The following is a 13962-nucleotide window of genomic DNA, read 5'->3' as shown; positions in this document are numbered from 1 at the left end:
TTTTTTTAATATATAGATATACATAGATATAGGTAGACAGATAGATAGATAGATAGATATGCATGCATAAACTTCAGAAGCAGCACCCATATGCCAGCATAAATGCAGTTAGCAAGCACAAGCGAAGGCGGCTCTGCATCTAGCTTGGGCGGGATTTTGAGAGTGTTTTTAAGGGAAAAAAGGCACCATCGGAGCAATAGCACACCCTGCGCTTTCTGCCGCGCCCCGTCCCGGAGGCGGCTGTCCCGTGGCAGTGTGTGAACACGCGTGCACGCACTGCCGGCTGTGCACAGCCAGCCCTGGCCGTCCCCCTGGCTCCCCAAGGCTGTCCCTGCCTGCCCGCTGCCTCCGCATCCCCCTCGGTCGCGGTCCCCTCCTGGCGCTGGGGCCGGCTGAATCGTCTCCGGTCTCTTCCCGCCACAGGCACAGCTCCGACGAGCATCTCCTGCATTTGCTCCATCTCGTCTCCTGATCTCTGGCGCTTCCGCCATCGTGGCATGTTTCTTCACCCTCATCTCAAATCCCGTCACTGCCTCAGCCTCCTAGGAGAGATAAGGGCTGGGGCGGAGGTAAAACCAGGCCCGTGGTTATTTGCTGACGGCACATGAGATTGAAAATGTGCTTTGTGAACGTGCTGTGGCCGGGACCGTGATGTGCATCCTCCCCTCCGTAGGTGAGCATCCGGAGAAGCGCCGGTTGGCACGGGTCGGCACACTCCCCGTCGCTTCCTAAAACTGCAGCGGCTTGGTCGAAGGGGCTTGGCAGAGGTGTGCGGTGCCTCCAGCCGCAGGGAGGTGATTTGGAGGGGCTCGGGAGAATTCAGCTGTGGGAATGGGCTGAAACCAAGAGGGAGAGAGCATCAGCCAGCGCTCGGGCAGTGGCATCCGGGGAGCGAAATGAATGAGCAGTGGGGTTCGCCCAGGGAGGCTGCTGGCAGAGAGAGCATCTTTGCCGAGGAGAGGGAAGGGCACAGGAGCGCTTAGAGGATGGAGAACCTGCCAGCCAGATCCCAGGCACTGCCCGAGAGGGGTCTGAAACAGCCCTGGCATCCAGTGATCAGGCATGACTCAGTCTCTTTCCTTTAAAACTGTGCTAAAAACCATCCACAGTATGGACAGAGCTGGGGTGTTCTTAGCGCCAGGGTGCTGGGAGCTGGGCAGATAGGATCATACAGTGAGATGCCCCCAATTCTGCTGCGGGAGGGGGCGTAGAAGGTGTCTGGATGTCGGGAGCCCTCCTAAACGGGAGGTTTCCTGCAAGTGGGGCTGAGAGGAGTGCTTGAGAAGTGATTTTATGAGGTTCTTGTTGTTAATTTGGATCTTGATTCAGATACCAGAAGTGTTTTCCATATTTTCCAGGCACCCATCTGTCACAGTGATGAGCCCTGCACAGTACTTGTCAGCAAATAAATGAAATATTCTGGTGAGATTCACCGCATTTAATGCTGGGAGATGAGATCTGGCTTGTGAGATACTTATACCTCATGCTGCTTATCTTATTTTGTACAGATTTTTGTCCTGGTATTTTAATAGCTATTGTTTCGATTGTGTAAAATAGTACCGTAGAACATAAATAACCGGGCAGAGTCCTAGGGATGATATTGCAGGGAGAGGTTTGCGCTGGGATGAAGACCACGGCCGTGCATCTCCCAGAAGCCGGAGAGGTTGCGGTGAGGGTCTTGGGGGTGACGGGGACAGTGGGACTGGCACCCAGGAGCTAACCGGGGAAGCCGGGAAGCCTCCGGGGAAGCCTGGGAAGCCTCTGGCACTGCCGGCTCCCACCGAGGCTCTCAGACATCCGAGTCGCTGAACACCGGGCTCATGCGCAACCGTGATGCTGAAGCTCCCTGGCTCTGTCGTTAAAAAAAAAAAAACCAGCAGCGCTGGGGGATTCAGCATTTAATTAACTTGCCAAGCGGTAACGTTGACCAAAATTACGCGGGAGGACTTCTATTGTAGTTACAGTTTTGTTGTTGCCATTAGTAAATTAAAACAATTGCAGGGTAAAGCCGGCGGAGGTTGGCGAGCGCGGCTCTGGCCGCCTGCCAGCGGATGCCAGAGCTCGGGGGGAGCCGGGTGCACACCCCACCCCACCCCCATGCACATGGACCCCCGATGGTCGCCGACCCCATGCCCCATCCCCGCCTATTGCCCTGGGGCATTGCGGCAGCAGCCCCGGGGGCTCCCCTGCGAGCAGGGCTGCTGCAAATCCTCCCTTGCCCCCGGGAGGGAGCGTGGGCAGCCATCGGCACGGCAGTCGCCAGCCCTTCAGTGGAGCCTGAGGGAATTGCGGCCGCATCCTGCATGTCCCAATGCCGCTCGCGTGGTGGGCACCCTGGGCTCCATCCTGCCCCTAATGACCAGAGAGGCACCGTTTCTCTCTCTGGATACCTACTTTTTCTGTAACTCCTCTGCAAATCCCGGTGGTTTGGGGGCGAGGAAGGCTGGGAGCCCGAGGGGTGAGGGTGCTGACCCTCCCAGGTGTGTCAGCTGATAACCCGGCCGGGCTGGGCAGCCCCCCAGCGCCTTCGCCCCCCTGCCTGCCTGCCTGGCCGGTTTCCAGTGCGCCCCGCCATGCTAGCGCCTCTTCATTTAAGACGGCATCTCAGGCACGCTTTGGTTTCATCCCTCTCTTTAATTATTGATGCTTTCCTTCGCCTGGAGCCTGCTCTGCATCCCAGCGGTGTTGTCCGTGCGCTGCTGGTCTTCCCCGCGCGCCGCAGTCTTCACCAGTCCCGGCTCCCCATTGCCTGCGCTCTGCATGGTTAAAACCCCCGTGCCTGCTGCCACGGCGCACCCTTGGGCAGCAAACGTCGGCATCGAGCAAGCCCCAAAGCCATCCCCTTCCTGATCGGGGCCGTGGTTTCCAGCATCTTTAAGCACAGAGGATCAGCCAGGCACCGCCGTGCCTTTGCCGTACGCTCCTTTACCTGCTTACCACCCCAGCAAGGGGCACCCTGACTTCCTGGGCACCCAACAGTTTGGACACGTAAAGCGCTAAATACAGCCTAATTATTATTATCTTCATGGGATCTGGTTAATCTCAATGGGGATTTACAAGCTGTTAGTAAATCAGCCGGTTGTCGAATGTTTGCATTTTTCTCAGGGGCAGCTTAATCCTGTTGGCTGCGTTAGCTGGGAAATGCCCGTGGCCAAGTTATACGTACGGGGGAGCTGCTCCAGAGCTCGTCCCTCTGGGAGGGAGCAGAGGTGCTGCGGGATAACCAAACACTGAGCCGACAAGGCTGCGGGACCACGGGAGAGGGACAGGTCATTTGTCACCGGCAGAGCGTGGAGCGCTGGTACCAGGCTGCGAGATGCCTCAGACGCAGCATCTTCACTGAGCCCCTGGTTTTTTTAGCATCCAGCAGTGTGCCGGGTGTCAGTGCCAGGTGTTGGAGGGGCTGCAGAGGTCTCTTAAAGACGGGGGCCGAGAGCTCGGAGAGGTTTGCCAGAGATGTTCCCGCTGGGCACGGGTGGCTTTGCTGGCCTCGCGTCTCCCTGCAGCTGCCACAGGCAGGATTTCTTGCTCCCGCCGTGCACATGTAGGAGCCGGGCAGCTTGCAGCTCCTGCTGCTGGAGGCATTCACTGCAGCAAGCGCTGGGATGCGACGGCAAATGCTGCGCTGGCCGCTGCAGCACAGCCTGTGCTCGCAGTGTACACACAGCTCCGCGCGGCGCTGGCTGCTGACGGGGCCGGGGGCTCTCCCACGGCTTGGGAAAATTCGGTTATCTATTCGCTGGTTTTCTGCCATCCGAGGCTGTAACGGCATCGTGATTTGCCGCGGGGGTTCAGACTGAAGCGCAGGGTGCTGGACTGTCGGCAGGGTCTTCCTGGCACGGGATACCCCCCCGCGTGCTGAAAGAAAAGCCAGAAAGAGAAAATGCAGAGCCCCTGCCGTAGCCCTGCGGGCTCTCTGCCACTCACAGCCCTGCTTGCAAGCTGCTTTTTCCAGGCCATAAAACAACGGCTCTTGCTGAGAATTTCACTAGACGAGATTGTCTTGTTCTTTTCCCGCACAGCGTGTACTTTGGGTAATATCTTTGGGAAATTGTTGCATACTTGTGTACCCAGTATTTTCTGATAACCTAGAAAAAAAGATCCTTAAGTATTATGATTATGTTATTAAACCTTTATAGTATCGAGGAAAACAAATCAGAGTGAGAAAGAAACTGTATGGAGCCCGAGAAGTGTTAAGCTACGGCAGTAATCTGTCTTCATTGTTTAACTTCATTTAAAACCGAAGTACTGGCAAGACTGGAGATGAAAAGAGCTGGTGATGCCGAGGTCGGTCGTGGGGGAGAGTGTGAAATCCCTGTGTCGTAGCCATGGTCCCTCTGGCTGAACATCACTGAGGTCTGGACGAGGGTAGGGGTAGGTTTAAGCTGGATGGGTTGGTCTTTTCTTGATGGTTTGTAGGGTACGGCTCCAGCGCCATGCGCGCGCCGCCACAGCCCCCACCGGCGTTTCGGCGCTTGCCTGCTCACCACCTGGCCTCTCCAAAGCCGGTTATTTGGTTTGGGCGGGCTGAGTCCTTGGCACCATCGCCGTGTGTCCCATCAGCTGAACTTCTCAGTGAGGTCCCTGCTGGGCGAAGCTCCCAGAATTTCAACAGTTTTTCCTTTCTGTGTTTTGCAGAAGAACGAATGGCTGTGCTTGAACTGCCAAACTCAGCGCCTGCTCGAAGGCAGCCTCGGCGACCCTGCCCCAATGCCGCTGCCTGCCCCAAAGCAACCGCCCACCGGCTCCCCGCGGCACCAGCCACCAGCCGCTGGCCAGCAGCAGAGAGCACCTGCGCCAGCGCCCGCCGAGCCGGCGGCACCCCCCGAGCGGCAGCCCTCGCCCGCGAGGAGCCTCCGGGCTGCCGAGCAGAGCAGGACCCCGAGCCCTGCACCAGCAGAGAAGAAGTCCCCGGTGCCGGCAGAGGAAAAGCCGCTGCCCAAAGCTGCCCCGGAGCCTTCCAGAGCTCCTGAGAGCGCCGTGCTGAAGGGGAAGAGCGTGACCCCCAAACCCGAGGTGGAGAGCAGGGAGAGCCGGGCACCCCCTGAGGCACCGCGGGCGAAGGAGCAGGAGGTGAGCTCTCAGGGCGTGTCCGGCTCCGAGCATCCCTGGGGACCACATCCCGCCCAGGGCTGGCGCGGTGCTGAGCCGTGCCTCCGCCGGCAGCCGTGCTCAGGAACGGGGTTTATTCCAAGTCAGAGCAGAAACCACGTTGCCAGGCCCGTTTGCCTCGGGAAACAGCCTTTTGGGAAACGGTGAGCTCAAACACTGCTGTCTCAGCATTTCCAAACCGCTTAGGAACTTCACGTGCTCTGTAGCAGCATGCTGCTATTTGCCTTCTCTTTATTAGGATTACATCAGTTTGGGCATAATGCAATAGTTCAGGTCGTCTTTGGCCTTTGGATTTGTTTTAAAATAATATAAGGGCAGTTGAATTTGTCATTAAATGGAAAACTCGTTTCACAACATTTCATGTTGCAGCAGTGGGCATTTTTCAAGCTCCTCGTCCCACCTTTTTTAAAATTCAATACAATTTGGGGGAACCTTTGGCTGCGTTGGGATGGTTTTCCCCCACGAGCAACCATCCCAGCAGCAGCTGGCACAGCCCCCCACGGGGAGGGGACGCGGCGGGAGGTCTCCACCAGCTGGGAGGGGACAGCTGCCCCCCATGCTGCTGTGCAGCCCCCGGGGAAGAGGCTCCTGGCACTTCTGAAATCAAATAAGATCCGTGGTGCCTCCGTGCTGGCCGGGTAACGGGCCCTGCCGGTAGCACTGGGCCCAGGCACGACGATGCTTTCCCCACGGCCTAGAGGCTTGCCTCCACGCTGCCTAATTGTAACGTCAATTAAAACTGCCTGTTTATTTCTGCTGGCATCTAACAAGGATCCTGGGGGCCACCCTGCTTCTGAAGGCTGCTTTGCAGGGCTGTCAGTCAGGGAAATTAAAGTTCATTAAAAGGTGGCTGTCCCCCGTGGCTGCCGCCGGCGAAGCTCCTGTCCTCTTGGTGCCGCCGCGCCAACCTGGCCGGGTGCCGGGGCGCGAGGGCTGCCCTCTCCCCAGACTCCCGCCGTTACCAGCGCTCCTGATCCTCCCTGTGCGGGCAGCTGCCTGCCTGCCTGCTTGGGGAGAGCAGCAGGCAGCTCCGCCCTCGCACCCCTTCACCAAGGAAGGGCGTGCAGCCATCAGTACCCCAAAGCTTATGGCCGGGCTCGGCCGCCGCTGGCTCTCTAAGTAGTGGGTAGTAAAAAAATCGATATTGCTATTAGACAGCCTTCTCGTGTTAGTTATCGGGGAGATAACGCTGATGGGGCCCGTTTTTTTAAACATATTTAGGAGTCCCACCATGCCTGTGCCCCCGAGGATGTTTGCTGTGCCATCCCCTGCCCGCAGCACGCTCCATCACCCGCCTTCGTTAGCACGCAGACAAATTGCTAATGAGCCATTGGGGGAGACACGAGGCAGCCCCCAGCTTTCAGGCTGGGCTGGTTTCCAACGCTGCCCAGACCATCTGCATGCTCCCCAGGGGAGGATTTGGGGGGAAGTGGGGGGAGCAGCTCCGGAGCTGCCCGGGTCTGACGCAGTGCTCTCCCTCGCCCACAGGACGGGAGCAAGCCTTACCCCCCGGACCTGTCCCGCAGCCCCCAGAGCCTGAGCGACACCGGCTACTCCTCCGACGGCATCTCCAGCTCGCAGAGCGAGATCACCGGCCTGGTGCAGCAGGAGGAGGAGAAGCTGAGTGGCACCGGGCTGGCCGGGCAGAGCCCCCCCAGCCCCTCCGAGCTCACCAAGCTGGAGAGCAGCATGCGGCCCCTCCTGGAAGGCCGGGGCGCCCCACCAGAGCCCACTGAGCGCGGCAAGAGCTGTCCAGAGCCGCGGGAGGAGCAGCGGCAGCGGCAGCGGCCGCGGTACCTCTCCATCACCCCCGAAGCCTTCGACTCGGACGAGGAGCTGGAGGACATCCTGGAGGAAGATGAGGACTCGCTGGAGTGGGAGAACCAGCGGGAGCGGCGGGAGAGCGCGGAGTCCTCAGACGAGTTCGGCAGCAAGCTGCGGCATGACTACGTGGAGGACAGCAGTGAGGGGGGCTTCTCCCCGGTGCCCCCCCGGCCCAAGGGCCAGGAGGCAGAGGCGAGCGATGAGGAGTTCATGCGGAGGCAGATCCTGGAGATGAGTGCAGAGGAGGACAACCTCGAGGAGGAGGAGGAGGAAGAAGGCTACAGGCGCGCCAAGTATGGCGTCCCCAAAGCCGGGCAGAAGGCTGAGGCAGAGAAGGGCAAAGAGCCAGCGTCGGCCAAGCGGCGCCTGCCGCACAGCCCTGGCAGCCTGTACAAGGAGGAGAGGAAGGAGCTGGAGGCGGCGGAGGGCGACGACTTGAGCACAGCGCAGGGGGGGCTGCGGCGCTTCAAGACCATCGAGCTGAACAGCACGACCGGCTATGGCCGAGAGATGGAGATGGGCCAGGAGGCGGACGCCAGCCTGGACCGGGAGCCCGAGCTGGAGATGGAGAGCCTGACGGGCTCCCCCGAGGAGCGCTCCCGGGGCGAGTACTCCTCCACCCTGCCGGCCACAACACCCAGCTACACCTCAGGCACCTCGCCCACCTCCATCTCCTCCCTGGAGGAGGACAGCGACAGCAGCCCCAGCCGCCGGCAGCGGCTGGAGGAGGTGAAGCAGCAGAGGAAGGCTCGCCACCGCTCACACGGCCCCTTGCTGCCCACCATTGAGGACTCATCTGAGGAGGAGGAGCTGCGGGAGGAAGAGGAGCTGCTGCGGGAGCAGGAGAAGATGCGGGAGGTGGAGCAGCAGCGCATCCGGAGCACGGCACGCAAGACCAAGCGCGACAAGGAGGAGCTGAGGGCCCAGCGGCGGAGGGAGCGCTCAAAAACCCCCCCCAGCAACCTCTCCCCCATCGAGGACGCCTCCCCCACCGAGGAGCTGCGGCAGGCGGCGGAGATGGAGGAGCTGCACCGCTCCTCCTGCTCCGAGTACTCGCCCTCCGTCGACTCGGAGGCCGAGAGCTTCGACGCCGTGGCCTCCAAGCTGTACAAGTCAGGCAGCGAGTACAACCTGCCCACCTTCATGTCGCTGTACTCCCCAACAGAGAAGGGGGAGAGCGGCCCCAGCCAGCCTGCCAGCAAGCCCCTCAAGAGCGCCGAGGAAGCCTACGAGGAGATGATGAGGAAGGCGGAGATGATGCAGAAGCAGCAGGTCCAGCAGGCCCAGCCGGCCGTTTCCTATGGCGGCGCCTACCAGCAGGTCAGCTACCGCGGCACCGAGGGCCAGAACGGCTTCGAGTACCAGTACACCGAGGAGTACCGGTACGACGGCGGCCCCACGTGCCCTTCCCAGCCCGGCTATCCGAGTGCCCTGCCAAAGGCGGGAGCGGTGTACGAGGAGATCCTGCAGACCTCGCAGAGCATCTCCAGGATGCACCAGTCCTCCTCCTTTGACCTGGCCCTCGAGCAGGGAGAGAACGCAAAGGGTCAGGAGGAGGCATACCAGGAGAAGCGCTTCCTCAACGCCGAGAGCGCCTACGCTGACCTGATGAAGCAGAACGGTGGTCCGCTCACCCCCGGCACCAGCCCCACGCAGCTCTCTGCTCCAGTCTCCTTTGCCGCCTCCGACAGCAGTGCGGGCAAGGCCATTCCCGACGTCCGGGTCACCCAGCATTTTGCAAAAGAGGGGCAAGATCTGGCCAAGCTCCAGAGTGCCCCGGCAGCACCCGGCCCGGTGTCCAAGGCTGCCGCCACTCCTTACGCCTACGGCAAAGGCACCAGCACGGTGACAACGGCGGCGGCGGGCAGCCCTGGGAGCGCGCCACGGAGCTGCAGCTCCTCAGCTCCGGAGGCCCCATTGGTAGCCGGCAGAAGCTACAGTCAGGTGAAGAGCACCGTCAGCTACGGCTCGCAGACGGAGGACACCGGCAGAAGCAAGGCGGCAGTGGAGATCAGTGTGCAGACGGCCAGGGAGAAGCTCCCGGCTGCGAGTGATGGCAAGCCCCCGCCGCCCAAGATGTACCCCTTCTTCAAGAGCTCCAGCCCTCCGCTCTCGCCCACCTCCCCCACGCAGAGTCCCACCCACGCCACAAAGGCCACGGCAGAGTTTTCCACACAGACGCAGAGCCCCCTCTTCCCCTACGAGGGTCCCACCACCCCCGGCCCCGCCGCCTCTTCTCCCATGGTGGCGCAGGGGACGCAGACGCCGCACCGGGCGGGCTCACCACGCCTGGCCCGGCAGCCCTCCTCGCAGGACGCCCCCTTCATGCTGATCACACTGGCGGCCGATGCGGCCAGCCAAACCAAGCCGGCCAGCTCCGGCTCCTTGACGTCCCCCGCCTCGTCCCCCACCAGGCCGAGCCGGCAGCTGCCGGCACACGGCTACAGCCAGGCACCAGAGCCGGAGCAGCCACCGGGTGCCTATGTCAGGGCACAGCCGGTGAAGGAGCATGCCCAGAAGGCACCTGCCGTCACTTCAGCCACTGATGGCATCGCGGGGCTGTACGGCTGGGGAGCACTCCCCGCGGAAAACATCTCCCTCTGCCGCATCTCCTCCATCCCTGGCACGTCCCGGGTCGAGCCAGGGCCCAAGGCGCCAAGTACTAACGCCGTGGACTTACGGACCGCACTGAAGTCCGCCCCCATCATCATAACGGACCAAGGCATGGATCTTACCTCCTTGGCCACCGAGGCCAGGAAGTACTGCCTGACCTTGGACCACATCCCGAGCCGGCAGTCCACGGCCATCCAGCCCTTGATCATCAACCTCAATGCCCAGGAGCAGCCCCATGCCATCATCGCAGCAGCCAGCACTGCCGGCCTGGCCATCGCCTCCCCTATGCTCCTCTCGCAGCCCAAGCAGCCCGTGGTCTATGGAGACCCTTTCCAGAGCCGGGTGGACTTTGGACAGGGGACCGGGAGCCCGGTGTGCTTGGCGCAGGTGAAGCAGGTGGAGCAGGGCATCCAGACGGCTGCTGTCAGAGCCAGTGGGGCGGCCGGCAGCAAGCCCGAGCCCGCTGCTGCCCCCCAGACCAAGTTTGCGAGGTACGGCATGCCAGGCCAGGTGGTGAAGAAGGACGTGCTCATCACGCAGACTGGTGGGGCACAGAATGTCGTCACCCTCCCGCAGCCCTTCCCGCCGGAGCCAGGCTCGGAGCTGTACCGGGCGGTGCCAGTGGAGCTGAAGAGCCAGGGCCCTCTCCTCGCCCTGGGTGGCAAGAAGTCCCAGGTGATGATGGTGCAGATGGAGGAGGCAGCAGCGGCCGGCCCGGTGACCAAAGTGCTGAAGGAGGAGCCACCGGCCAACGTGCTGGACCTCACAGGCATGAAGCCAGAGAGCCAGGTGGCCTGCTGCGATGTGGTCTACAAGTTCCCCTTTGGCAGCAGCTGCACCGGCGCTTTCAACCCCACCTCCAAGATGCCGGAGAAGAAAGCCGGGGAGGTGGTGGCGCCTGGCCGGAAAGCCAGCGGGCCCCTCTACAGCAGCAGAGAGCCAGAGCTGCCGGAGACCTTCCCCTACCGGGAGCAGCCAGCCCCGGCACCCGTGCTCTACGAGGAGCAGAAGTTTTACCCTGCTGGTGCCTTCGGCCGCCTCTACTCCTCCATGTCGGACACAAACCTCTCTGAAATTGGGATGAGCTACTACCCCACGAAGGGGGATCAGCCCTTCCCCTCCCCAGCGGGCGACGCTGCCGTGGACCTCAGCACCATGAAGCACTCCTACAGCGTGAGCTTCGCCGAGGGGGGTTACCTGGGCCAGGGGCTGCAGTACGGCTCCTTCTCTGACCTCCGTCAGCCAGCAGAGCTGCTGGGCCACCCGCTCCCCATGCGGAGGTACAGCTCGGCCTCCAACATCTACTCCGACTACCGCTTCTCACCCCGGGGGGACCTGGCCAGCTTCCAGGAGTCCAGCCTGGCCCACTACAGCGCCACCACGGCACGCGAGATCAGCCGCATGTGCGCCGCCCTCAACTCCATGGACCAGTATGGGGGCCGGCACGCCAACGGCCCCGACCTGCTGCCCTACGGCCCCAGCGCCGGGCCGGGGGGCGCGGGGGGGCTGGCGGCTCAGCAGCAGGGCCCCGCGCCCCCCAAACCCAGCGGGATGTACAATCCCACCTTCCCTGAGGCGCGGCAGGGCTTCGGCAGCCTGGCACAGTACAACGTTCCCGGCGTCCGGCTGGGCACCATCCGGCAGATGTTCCCTTCCACCGCCACCGTGCGGGCCGCCGACGGTATGATCTACTCCACCATCAACACACCCATCGCCTCCACACTGCCCATCACCACCCAGCCAGCCTCGGTGCTGCGGCCCATGCTGCGCGGGCTGTACAGACCCTACGGCCCGGGCAGCGTGGCGGCGGTCCCGCTGGCCAGCCTGGCCAGGCTGCCGGTCGTCACCCCCCGTGTCCCGCTGGCAGCACAGGGCCTCTATCGCTACCCGGCCCCTGGCCGGCCGGCCCCAGCAGCCTCGCTGATGGAGACACCCGTCTACCTGGGCAAGCCCGTCAGCACAGCGCCAGCGGCAGCGGGTGCTGGTCCCACGCCCAAAGCCCCCGCCGCCCCCACCAGTGGCTTGCAGAGAGCGGAGCCGGCGGGGGCTGCTCCCCGTGCTGAGGGGCCGGCAGCACCGGCGGCTGGCAAGGAGGGTGGGCAGGCGGCCACAGTGCCCAAGCCGCCGCTGGACAGTGCTCAGCGGGAGGAGCGGGAGCGGGAGGAGGAACGGCAGCGCAAGCAGCAGGAGCACGTGCTGCAGTTGGAGCGGGAGCGTGTGGAGCTGGAGAAGCTGCGGCAGCTGCGGCTACAGGAGGAGCTGGAACGGGAGCGCGCGGAACTGCAGCGGCACCGGGAAAAGGAGCAGCTGCTGGTGCAGCGGGAGCTGCAGGAGCTGCAGTGCATCAAGCAGCAGGTGCTGCAGCAGCAGCAGGAGGAGCGGCACGCACAGCTGGCGCTGCAGCGGGAGCAGCTTGCCCAGCAGCGCCTCCAGCTCGAGCACATCCACCAGCTCCAGCACCAGCTGCAGCAGCAGCTGGAGGAGCAGAAGCGGCAGAAGAGCACCTTCGCCGAGCCCGCCGCCCGCCCGCCTGAGGGGCCTGCCGAGGCGCCGCGGGGCCTGCCACACAACGGGCAGGCATGGCCCCCGCTGGGCGAGGCGCCGCCGGAGGGGCCCACTGGCCCCCGCTACCCCGCACTGCAGCGGCCACTCAGCAGCTCGGCCTCGGACATGTCTCTGCAAGCCGAGGAGCCCTGGGAGCCCAGCCGGGGCATGAAGAAGAGGAACTCGATGCCGCGGCTGCGGGATGCCTACGAGAAGGAGGCCACGCGGGAGGCCTTCGTGGCGAGGAAGATGGCAGACAGCAGCGTGCAGACAGATGAGGAGGACGGCGAGGAGCGGTACCTGCTCTCGCGGCGGCGGCGGGCACGGCGCAGCACCGACTGCAGCGTGCAGACAGATGAGGAGGACAGCGGGGAGTGGGAGCAGCCCGTGCGCCGCCGGCGCTCCCGGCCCTCACGGCACGCCGAGGCCGGCACCGAGGGCAAGCCGGAGGGGGCGGCCCGCAGCACGGCCAGCGTGGGCATCCAGACCATCAGCGACTGCTCAGTGCAGACGGAGCCCGACCAGCTCCTCCGTGTCTCCCCCTCCATCCATATCACCACCCATGACCCCCGGGTGGAGATCGTCAAGTACATCTCGGCCCCAGAGAAGACACAGCGAGGTGAGAGCCTGGCCTGCCAGACGGAGCCGGAGCCGGCCCCCCAGCCCGGCGTCGTGGTCCCCCAGCTGACGGTGCCCACCACCATCCCGCCCTACTCCACCAACATCCAGATGGTGAGCACGGGCCCCCTGGACCCCCACGCCATCCGGCAGCAGACCCTGGGCAAGTTCGAGAAGAAGAAGCCGGATCCCCTGGAAATCGGCTACCAGTCCCATCTGCCAGCCGAGTCCCTCTCCCAGCTGGTGACCCGCCAGCCGCCCCGCTCTCCCCAGGTCCTCTACTCGCCCGTCTCCCCCCTCTCCCCCCACCGCCTCCTGGAGTCCTCCTTCGCCACCAGCGAGCGGCTGAACAAGGCTCACGTTCCCCCGCAGAAGCACTTCACTGCCGACTCGGCCCAGCGCCAACAGACGCTGCCGCGCCCCATCAAGACCATGCAGCGCTCCCTCTCCGACCCCAAGCCCATCAGCCCCACTGCCGAGGAGGCTGGCAAGGACAGGTTCTCCCTCTACCAGCACCCGCTGCTCCCCAGCACCCAGGTATGTCAGCGTGGGGAACAACCTTTCCCTCGGGGAATGGCCCCAGGAGGCGCCTTGGGACATTTCGGTTTCATTAGCGCTGCGGCAATTAATATTTTAAAAGGCTGGCTTCCCGCAGCAGCTGATGGCAGCCGGCGGGCACGGACGCGTGCACCGAAGCCAGGAGCTGGCAGCCAGTGGGAGGCCCTGGAGCTCCACCGGCAGCATGAGCCCATCAGCAGGCAGGAGCTGCTGGCTGGGTGGCCTGATCAGGGCTGTCCCCTGCCCCAGCCGGGTCCCCCTCCTCTCCTGAGAAGCGGCCGCCATGCACGGCTCCATTTCAGGTTGCGGTGGCTCTCGCTCCCACCTTTGCCCCCACAAACCGCGGTTGCCTTGGGCTGCCAAGAGCACCGCAAAGAGCCCCAGGGCAATTCCCGGGGCAGCAGCAGCCCCCGGCCGCTCCCCCGAGCCCGCTGCCGAGCGCCCAAGGACGGAAGGCAGTTTTTGCGGCAGGCAGCGGCGCACACACTGCCGGCCCGGCGCTTGGCCGGCTGCCACCGCTGGTAATTACTCATGGAAAGCGCCCTGCATGTTACTTCCATCCTATTTATTGTGCTTTTACATAAATGCCACTTCCTCGGTGCGTGGGGGGACACATGCACAGTGGGCCACCTCGCCGCAACCCCGGGGCATGGGAAGAGCTCAGTGATGCTCGGGGAGGACATGGGGGGACAC

General features: G+C 63.3%; 1 protein-coding gene across 4 annotated transcripts in view; it reads left to right on the top strand.

Moving 5' to 3' along the window:
- BSN (bassoon presynaptic cytomatrix protein) overlaps positions 1-13962 on the top strand; it is a 103787-nt gene that overhangs the window by 82710 nt on the left and 7115 nt on the right. For all 4 annotated transcript variants that reach the window (XM_076346068.1, XM_076346067.1, XM_076346069.1 and 1 more), the window contains 2 exons: positions 4639-5073; positions 6601-13248. In XM_076346068.1, coding sequence (XP_076202183.1) covers positions 4639-5073; positions 6601-13248 — 7083 coding nt within the window. The remainder of the gene's footprint in view (positions 1-4638; positions 5074-6600; positions 13249-13962) is intronic.

This window comes from Aptenodytes patagonicus, chromosome 8 (genome assembly GCF_965638725.1).
Source record: "Aptenodytes patagonicus chromosome 8, bAptPat1.pri.cur, whole genome shotgun sequence".
Lineage (NCBI taxonomy): Eukaryota > Metazoa > Chordata > Aves > Sphenisciformes > Spheniscidae > Aptenodytes > Aptenodytes patagonicus.
Note: the sequence above shows the minus strand (reverse complement) of the source record. Positions and strands in the feature narration are given on the sequence as shown.